General features: G+C 41.7%; 1 protein-coding gene across 1 annotated transcript in view; it reads right to left on the bottom strand.

Moving 5' to 3' along the window:
• Nucleotides 1-6112: 6112 nt before the first annotated feature.
• Nucleotides 6113-10481, bottom strand: part of A2m (alpha-2-macroglobulin) — a 50223-nt gene continuing 45854 nt past the window's right edge. Inside the window, exons 33-36 of the mRNA XM_040738370.1 lie at nt 10039-10107; nt 8913-9015; nt 8485-8526; nt 6113-6242 (exon numbers count right to left, since the gene is read on the bottom strand). Coding sequence (XP_040594304.1) covers nt 6226-6242; nt 8485-8526; nt 8913-9015; nt 10039-10107 — 231 coding nt within the window. The 3' untranslated portion in view covers nt 6113-6225. The remainder of the gene's footprint in view (nt 6243-8484; nt 8527-8912; nt 9016-10038; nt 10108-10481) is intronic.

Here is a 10481-nt window from a genome sequence, read left to right as displayed (position 1 = left end):
GATCAACCCTCTGTCAGATGTGGGATTAGTGAATATTTTTTCCCATTCTGTGGGCTGCCTTTTTGTCTTGTTGACTGTGTCCTTTGCCTTACAGAAGCTTCTCAGTTTCAGGAGGTCCCATTTATTAATTGTTGATCTCACTGTCTGTGCTACTGGTGTTATGTTCAGGAAGCTGTCTCCTGTACCAATTCGTTCAAGGGTACCACCCACTTTCTCTTCTAAGAGGTTCAGTGTGGCTGGGTTTATGTTGAGGTCTTTGATCCATTTCGACTTAAGTTTTGTGCATGGCGATAAACATGGATCGATCTGCATTCTTCTACATGCCAGTATCCAGTTATGCCAGCACCATTTGTTGAAGATGCTTTCTTTATTCCATTGTATATTTTTAGCTTCTTTGTCAAAGATCAGATGTTCGTACGTGTGTGGGTTAATACCCGGGTTTTCAATTCGATTCCATTGGTCTACTTGTCTATTTTTGTGCCAATACCAAGCTGTTTTCAGGACTATAGCTCTATAATAGAGCTTGAGGTCAGGGATGGTGATGCCTCCGGACGTTGCCTTGTTGAACAGGGTTGTTTTGGCTATCCTGGGTCTTTTGTTTTTCCATACAAAATTGATTATTGTTCCTTCAAGGTCTGTGAAGAATTGTGCTGGGATTTTAATGGGGATTGCATTGAATCTGTAGATTGCTTTTGGCAGGATTGCCATTTTTACTACATTGATCCTACCTATACAAGAGCATGGGAGATCTTTCCATTTTCTGAGGGCTTCTTTAATTTCTTTCTTTAAAGATTCAAAGTTCTTACGATACAGGTCTTTTCACTTGTTTGGGTAGCGTTACCCCAAGGTATTTTATGTTGTTTGTGGCAATTGTAAAGGGTGATGTTTCTCTGATTTCTTTTTCAGCCCTTTTATCATCTGTATGTAGTAGGGCTACTGATTTTCTTGAGTTGATCTTGTAGCCTGCCACTTTGCTGAAGGTGTTAATCAGCTGTAAGAGTTCCCTGTTAGAGTTCTTTGGGTCATTGATGTAAACTATCATATCATCTGCAAACAGTGAAAGTTTGACCTCTTCCTTCCCAATTTGTATCCCCTTGATCCCCCTTTGTTGTCGTATGGCAATAGCTAGAACTTCAAGTACCATGTTGAAAAGGTATGGAGAGAGTGGACAGCCTTGTTTTGTTCCTGATTTTAGAGGAATTGCGTTGAGTTTCTGTCCATTTAGTTTGATGTTGGCTGTTGGTTTACTGTACATAGCTTTTATTATGTTTAAGTATGTCCCTGTTATCCCACATCTCTCCAAGACCTTTATCATGAAGGGGTGTTGGATTTTGTCAAAGGCTTTTTCAGCATCTAGTGAGATGATCATGTGATTTTTGTTTTTCAGCTTGTTTATATGGTGGATTACGTTGATGGATTTTCTTATGTTGAACCATCCCTGCATCCCTGGGATGAAACCTACTTGATTGTGGTGAATGATTGTTTTGATGTGTTCTAGGATCCAATTTGCCAGTATTTTATTGAGTATTTTTGCATCAATGTTCATGAGGGATATTGGTCTGAATTTCTCTTTCTTAGTTGTATCTTTGTGTGGCTTGGGGATCAAGGTTATTGAAGCCTCATAGAAAGAGTTTGGCAAAGACCCTTCTGCTTCTATTGTGTGGAACACTTTGAGAAGAATTGGTATAAGCTGTTCTTTGAATTTCTGGTAGAATTCTGCACTGAGGCCATCTGGACCTGGACTTTTTTTGGTTGGGAGACTTTTGATGACTGCTTCTATTTCCATAGGGCTTATAGGTCTATTTAAATTGCTTATCTGTTCTTGATTTAGTTTTGGCAAGTGATAGCTATCCAGGAAGTCATCCATTTCCTTTAAATTTTCGAATTTTGTGGAGTAGAGGTTTTCAAAGTATGACCTAATGATTCTCTGGATTTCCTCAGAGTCTGTTGTTATGTCCCCCTTTTCATTTCTGATTTTGTTAATTTGCATGTTCACTCTCTGCTGTTTGGTAAGTTTGGACAAAGGTTTATCTATCTTGTTGATTTTCTCAAAGAACCAACCCTTTGTTGCATTGGTTCTTTGTATTGTTTTCCTAGTTTCTACTTTATTGATTTCAGCCCTCAATTTGATTATTTCCTGGCGTCTACTCCTCCTGGGGGAGTTTGCTTCTTTGTGTTCTAGAGCTTTCAGCTGTGCTGCTAATTCTCTAGTATAACTGTTCTCCAGTTTCTTCATGTGGGCACTTAGTGCTATGAACTTTCCCCGTAGCACTGCTTTCAAAGTGTCCCATAGGTTTGGGTATGTTTTGTCTTCATTCTCATTGAATTCGAGGAAGTCTTTAATTTCTTTTTTTATTTCCTCTTTGACCCAGGGATGGTGCAGTTGAGCATTATTCAATTTCCACGAGTTTGTAGGTTTTCTGCAATTTGTGTTGTTGAATTCTAATTTTAAAGCATGTTGGTCTGATAAGATGCATGGAGTTATTCCAATTTTTTTGTTGCTGCTGAGGTTTGATATGTTGCCAAATATGTGGTCGAATTTTGAGAAGGTTCCATGTGGTGCTGAGAAGAAGGTATATTCTTTTTTATGTGGATGAAATGTTCTATAGATGTCTGTTAATCCCAGTTGGGTCATTACTTCTATTAGACCCTTTGCTTCTTTGTTGAGTTTCTGTCTGGTATTCCTATCTAGTGGTGAGAGTGGTGTGTTGAAATCTCCTACTATAACTGTGTGGGGCTTTAGATGAGATTTAAGTTCTAATAATGTTTCTTTTATGAATGTGGATGCCTTTGTATTCGGGGCATAGATGTTCAGGATAGACACTTCATCTTGGTGGGTTTCACCTGTGATGAGTATGTAGTGACCTCCTTCATCTCTTTTGATTGATTTTATTTTAAAGTCTAGTTTGTTAGATATTAAGATTGCTACCCCTGCTTGTTTCTTGGGTCCATTTGATTGAAAATTTTTTCCCAACCTTTAACTCTCAGGTAATGTCTGTCTTTGAGGGTGAGGTGTGATTCATGTATGCAGCAGAAGGAAGGGTTCTGTCTTCGAATCCATTCTGCTAGTCTGTGTCTTTTTATGGGTGAGTTAAGGCCATTAATATTGAGGGATATTAATGACCACTGATTGCTCATCCTTCTTCAATTTGCAATGGTTGTTGTTGTTGGAATTATGTGTGGAATTTCACCCCTTTGTTCTTTTGGCTGTTGGTAGAGAGGGATTCTCTAATGCCTATGTTTTTCTGGTTGTAGTTAGCTTCTTTGGGTTGGAGTTTTCCTTCCAGAATTTTCTGTAGGGCTGGGTTAGTGGATACGTATTGCTTGAATCTAGTTTTGTCATGAAATATCTTGTTTTCTCCGTCTATAGTGATTGAGAGCTTTCCCGGGTATAGTAGTCTGGGCTGGCATCCATGGTCTCTTAGTGTAGGTAGAATATCTATCCAGGACCTTCTGGCTTTCAGAGTTTCCATGGAGAAGTCAGGTGTAATTCTGATAGGTCTGCCTTTATATGTTACTTGACCTTTTTCCTTAGCTGCTCTTAATATTCTTTCTTTATTCTGTATGTTTGGGTCTTGATTATTATGTGTTGTGGGGATTTTTTTGTGGTCCACTCTATTTGGTGTTCTGTAGGCTTCTTGTACCTTCATTGGCATGTCTTTCTTAAGGTTGGGAAAGTTTTCTTCTATGATTTTGTTGAATATGTTTTCTGCCCCTTTGAGGTGGATTTCTTCTCCTTCTTCTATACCTATTATTCTTAGGTTTGGTCTTTTCATGGTGTCCCATATTTACTGGATGTTTTGTGTTAAGGATTTGTTGGACTTAAGGTTTTCTTTGATTGATGAATCCATTTCTCCTAGTGTATCTTCTACACTTGAGATTCTCTCTTCCATCTCTACTATTCTGTTGGTAATGCTTGTATCGGTAGTACCTGACTGTTTGCCCAGCTTTTCTATTTTCTGCCTTTCTTCAGATCGTGTTTTTTTTATTGTCTCTATTTCAGTTTTCAACCCTTGCAGTGTTTGCATTGCTTCTTGCAATTTACGGTTTATCTTTTTGTCCATTTGTTGCCTTTTATGAAGTTTTTGGTTTGTTCTTTCTTCCAATTCTTGCATTTTTTGGTTTGCTTTTTGTTCCATTTCTTGAATCTTTTGCTTTGTTTCTTCTTCCATTTCCTGCCTTTTTTGGTATGTTTCTTCTTCCAATTCTTGCATTTTTGGTTTGTTTTTTCTTCCATTTCTTGCATTTTTTGCTTTGTTTCTTCTTCGATTTCCTGCCTTTTTTGGCTTTTTTTTTTCCAATTCTTGCATTTTTTGGTTTGTTTTTTCTTCCATTTCTTGCATTTTTTGGTTTGTTTTTTCTTCCATTTCTTTGAGGGATTTTCCTATATCCTCTTTTAGGGCCTCTATCATTTTCATGAAAGTGGTTTTAAGGTTGTTCTCTTCTGCTCCGTTCGCATTGCAATGTTAGAGTCTTGCTGGTGTGGAGTCTCTAGAATCTGGCGGTGTCATATTTGTTTTTCTGTTGCTGAGTGTGTCTTTGTATTGTCTCTTTCCCATCTCTTCTTCTAGTGGGTGCAGAAAGAGCCCCTTACTGGTCTGGGGACCAGAGTTCCCTTTTGGTGGGTGCTAGCAAGTCCAATAATCTGGTGGTTCTTCTATTCCTTGTCCTCATTCTGGTCCCGTGGGTGGAAAAGAAGAACAGGAATCTGGGGCGCTTAGCCTCCTACCTGGTCCCCTGAACCATATGCTGGGTCCTGTTGTACCTGATCAGGAACAGCTACTCCCCTGGTCTCCCTGGCTCCTCTGGTTTCCTGGTCTCGTTGGTGGGAGAGAAGACCTGGAGTCTGGGGTGCTTGGTTCCCGTCGGGATTTGAAACTCTGTGCAGTGCCCAGGTGATCCTCAGGCACTGGAACACAGGCCGGGAAGCCGGCCTGTTTACCTGATGCTGCTGCAGGAACAGCTGCTTCCCTGGACTCCCTGCCTCCTCTGGTTTCCTGGTCTCGTTGGTGGGAGAGAAGACCTGGAGTCTGGGATGCTTGGCTCCTGCCGGGATTGGGAGCTCTGTGCAGTTCCCAGGCGATCCTCAGGCACTGGACGATATAGTATTTTCTAACTATCCTCGTTATCCTCCATTTTGGAATGGTAATGTATATCCTGTGACATTATATGTTAGAAGTATGTGATTTGCTTTTTGCTTTTGATTTTACAGGGAATTTCAATTAAGTGATTGCACGAATCTCCAAAGAGACTTTGAACTTTACACTTTCAAATAAATTTGAGGTGTTATAGACTATGGGGACTTTTGAAGTTGTGCAAAAAGCACTTTTGCATTGTGGTATGGCTACAAGCCTGTGGGAGCCAGGGAGTGGGATGTGGTGGTTTGAAATAAGATGGCCTCCATAAGGAGAAGCACCATTAGGAGACGTGTCTCTATTGCAGTAGGCATGGCCTTGTTTTTGGAAGTATGTCACGGTGGGGATGGGCTTTGAGGTCTCCCATGCTCATGCTATGTTTAGTGTGGCACACAGTTTACTTCCTCTTGCCTGGGAATGAAGACATAGAACTCTCAGCTCCTTCTCTAGCCCCATGTCTGCCTGTACGTTGCTATGTTCCACCAGGATGCTAATGGACTAAAGCTCTGAAACTGTAAGCTAGCTCCAATTAAATATTTTCTTTTTTAAGAATGTCTGTGGTCCTGGTGTCTCTTCACAGCAATAGAAACTAAGGCAGGAGGAGTACTGAGAAATATTGTCTTCTGGACATGACATATTCACTGCACTCATGAACTTATAAGTTGTGGTTATGTACACAAGAATTTCAAAAGACAGGCAGCATTCCAGCATGGGTAGGGGAGGGGCTTATGAGGCTCTACTCGAGATGAGAATCTATTGGTAGTTGATGGCTCCTGGGGATGAGAAGAGTCCCTGCTTAGGTAGAAGCCTGAGGTAAATTGTCACTGTATCTTTTTTTGTTTTTTTGGTTTTTCTTTTGGTATTCTGAATTCCATTCTTGGTTTTTATAAGTTTTTATTGAGTATTAGATCTAGAAGCATGGAAATGTAAAAAAAAAAAACGAAAGATAACTGAATGAATGAGAGAATGGTGACCAATAGATATGAAACATGTTTTATTTATCAAATCTCTGGAAATACAAAAACACTGTTTTTCTTATGAAACCCTAAGAATAGGGCGCCAAGTAAAACGTTCTTTATTCACGGTGTTCTCAGACATTATCATAATCTGTAACAGTGAAAAGAAAAGAAAGGTAAGATGGGCTTGGGTTCCCATGAGCAAAGGATGCCCCTGCCTCTAAGTGTGAGCAGCGCAGTGTCCATGACAGTTCAATGGACACAGGAGGGAATGAGACCCATGACAGATAATGACTGTGAGGATTCAGGCATCATGCTGGCCTGCCCTGTCATCTGGCAGAATGCACTCAGGCAGTTCCCTGGTCAGGCCAGATGCAAAGGACCTCTTTGAAAGAAAGACCTCTGCCCACTTACAATCTCTTTCGGCCCTCTCTTTCCTGCTGTTCCCTTAAGGCAGACAGGACTTTTCCTGTCTCCCTCTTCTCTTCTGACCTCTCTCTGTCTCTTTACCTCTTTTTTCTTTCCTACCCCCGCTCCTTCCCTTTCTAATAAAACTTCTCACTAAGCTTTGTTTGCCTGGAAAGCTTGTCCCTTCACCTTGGTCACCCTCTCCTGCCATGGAATCTGCCAAGGTCCCCCACATGCTTTATCATAGCGTTGGCGCACATGATTCGGCAGGTTTTCCTGGCATTTGTTCCTGCCCATGGCAGTCTGAGATATGCCAGGACCCCCAAACTTTCAACTTGGTCACTTTGCCAACTAAGGATCTCTGGATTCTTCTGTCCACCACTGCCATGCCTGGTAAGCCCGCCCCTTCCTCTCTACCTCTGCCTATGCTCCCATGAGTTAGGACTTGTATTGAGACTGTGGTCTCTTGCCTTTTTGGCCTGGTGAAAACCCCAGTACTGGATTACTATGTGTCTCTCTGGCTCCAGGAGCCCTGGTCCCTGATTTGTGCTTGATGGACCACAAAATCAGCCTGTGCCTCTTGTATCTGATCCTCCTTTAGTCTCTGGGAAGCTGGAGGTTATAGGCTTTGGCTCTTCTCTACCTCTCTCACGGGAACTGAGCCCCCCTCCCTCCCCATCAAACCATGTGCCTGCTTCTTGTACCCTACATTCTACAGTGACCCATAGTTGGAAGCGTGGCCTCTGCTCTTTTTCATTTGTCTGTTTCTCTCCTGTTCCTGGCTTGCTAAAACTCTGTCCTGCCTGCCACAGCAGCATCCTGCTGACACCCACCATGGCTAAGCCTGTCTCAGGGTGGGACTCTCCCTGAGATTGGGAATGTCCTGTTTTACTAAACATCTTATGCTCCTGTTAAAAGTGCCTCTCCCTCCTGTTTGTCCGATCTCTGCCGAGACATTCAGCCTGGGATGGCGGGTTCCTCTTTTCCATCCAGCTGGGCTATTACCATGTTTCTTCTCCGTGCAGACGTCAGCGGCTCTCAGTGGGCTGGCCTGAGAGAGCGTCTGCTCAGGACTCTCTGAGAGGCTCTTTTGTTTGTTTTTATTTATTTATTTTATTTATTTAATTTTAAAAATGGATGTGCATTGGTCTTTTGCCTGCATGTATGTCTATATGAGGGTGTTGGATCCACCCGAACTGGAGTTACAGACAACTGTGAGCTGCCATGTGGCTCTTGGGATTTAGAACCCCGGTCCTCTGGAAGAGCAGCCAGGGCTCTTAACCGCTGAGCCATCTCTCAAGCCCGAGTTTTTTATTTTTATTTTTTCCCCACGAGTGAGGTTTTCAGATTTTTGTACCCTAGCACCTTCCATACCGGCTGGTGCATTTGTCTCTAAGACCTTCGGTGGTCTTTTTGGAAGTTGTGTCCCTTGGACTCCAGTGTCCTCTGGGCTTCATATATCTTTCTGCCTCACTCATGGGAAACAAGCCAACAAAATTATATCTCAGAACTTTCTAACTTCTGCCAGTGATGGGAACCTGCTTACGGCAGCCGTCGCCTTGACTGAGGGCCACCATGCGACCTAGCCGTGGTCCACCCACTCCATGGGTTACTCCCTCCCCTCAGCCTAGGTAGAGGGGCAGTCTAGTCAGTTTCTGCTGACAAACCCTACTGCCAGACATAACTCATTTTTATCTGTAATTTCTCCTTTCACTGACTCTGTTGCACATGACTTGCTTGCCCATGGAATCCGCCAAAGTTCTCCTCGCCCTTTCTCATAGCAATTACCCAATAAGCAGTGCTGAAACTAGATGAGGGCTGAAGAGGCACCAGGCCTCTCCAACACACACGTTTGTCTATGATAACATGCAATATAAGCAAAATAATTCCTAAGAATGCTGTTCATGTAGAATTTTGGAGGAAGAAATTTGGGAGACAAGCCAGAGGAATTCCGGCTACTTTTAAAAGGAGTGTGAACTGTTTACCTTTGGTGGAAGGAGCACTGTACTCGGTAACTGCATACTCATCTGAGAGAAAGAGAAAACAGAAACGATCACCATTATGCGATGCCATGATGAGCATCTGTGATTGCATCAGAAATGTCCACGTCATTCCCCTGATGCACCACTTGCTGCCTTGGGCATCCTTCCAGGTACAATGAGACACATTTTCTTTTACTCCAGATTCTCGACAGTCAATTGCTGTACATCCTTAAATCTCATATTGCCCTACAATTGGGTTATCTGACAGAAAGTTAACTGTGCAGCTATTTTGCTTCACTGGTTGATATATTTAAAATGTGCTTTCTCCAGTAGAAGTAAGATGAAAAGTCAACACTAAAGGGTCACCCACCACTTTGCTAAGTCCTTCTGTGACCGGGAGTTGGATGTCTGCCTTGGTGGCTCACACTCACCTTTCTCATAGTAATCATAGACTTTCACTATGGCTGGCTTCAGGTCTTTTACTGGAACATCTTGCTGAACTGCAAATGTCAAGTTTATGGTGCGATTTGACACCTGGAAATCAAAAGGAGCTCAGTGAGTTTCTGGGAGCTTTCTTCTCACTTTGACTAGACAGGGAAGTATTAATTGAGATTTTAGAGGTGGGAGCATTATCCGCTAACAGCATGGTGTATGGTGTAGAAAGCCTTCAGAGTAAATGGGAGAAATTATTCCTTAAATATTTAACATAACTGCATCATTAAGTGGACCTCAGTCCAGTAGTTCTCCACCTTCCCAATGCTGCAGCCCTTTACTATTTCTTCTTGTGGTGACCTCCAACCATAAAACTATTCTGTTGCTACTTCATTACTGCAATGTTGCTACTGTTATGAATCATAATGTAAATAGCTAACATGTAACCCCCAAAGGAGTCGTGATCCACAGGTTGAGAACCACAGCATTTATTAATGCCAGCACATGGCTTTGTTCATGGTGTGTGTGTGTACACATGCATTCCTGCACTTTTTGGTCACTACCTATTATATCTTTTAAATTTCAGAGGTTTAGTAGTTTTGCCTCTCTATCTTGTAAAAATACACATACAGACCCAAAGAAGTCTATAAAAGATGAACCACTGCTGCTTTGTCAAATGAAATTCCTATCAGTAGAGGTTTGAATAACTACGCTACTGCACCTGTCTTTTCAATTATTGGTCCACGGGTGGACTGGTGTTTTATTATTATGTGGTCCAAGTACCAGCTGACATTGATGACATTTTCTCCTTTTATACTGTTGATAAAGAAGATATAATGACTGACTGATCACAATAATCACTTTCCCACATTATTCGGCATCTTTAACGGGTTGATGTAATGAAAACTGTTATGGAGAATGTTTTACAGGTCCCTGGAAGTATTTATACCGAGTAGCATAGTGTGGCATTTCTACTCATGGTCTCAGGTCAGATACCTCCAAGAGAAGACAGCCACTGTGATACCTCTAGCACTAAGATGGTGACTCTAAAATACACTCACTTTCCAGGTAGTTCCTGGAGGGTTATTTTCTATGTGTTTTGCACCAGACAGTCAGGGCTCTCACCTTATCCAAGTAAATCAAGACGTGGTTATTGCTGATGTCTGTCCGGCTCACATTCACAGAGTTTTCAAGCTGAAGAGAATGGAGAAACTACTAATGTTAATAAATAGATGAAATACCTGGAGAATCCAGGGAAAATGAAATTATATTATTATCAAAATACCCTGAGGGTAGAATTTCTTCAAAGGTCCCTTATAAACAAAATGTAAAAGTAAAAACGAAAGGTAATTTGGATGAAGGGCATACTGTTAGTATGGCACATGACACACTTGTAAAGCTATGTTTCTGAAGACAGGGAAATCACTTCTTTTTCAAGGTTCAACCAACATTTTATTTATTCATGAAGGAGACTTCTTGTTTGTTTATTTTTTCTCTAACTTGAAACACTCATTTTCACTCAGCGTCTGTGTTACAGAAGCTTATGACATGGGGCATTGTCTTATTGT

This window comes from Mesocricetus auratus, unplaced genomic scaffold (genome assembly GCF_017639785.1).
Source record: "Mesocricetus auratus isolate SY011 unplaced genomic scaffold, BCM_Maur_2.0 Super-Scaffold_100676, whole genome shotgun sequence".
Taxonomy (NCBI): Eukaryota; Metazoa; Chordata; class Mammalia; order Rodentia; family Cricetidae; genus Mesocricetus; species Mesocricetus auratus.
The sequence above is the reverse complement of the archived record's forward strand: the minus strand, read 5'-3'. Positions and strand labels throughout refer to the sequence as shown.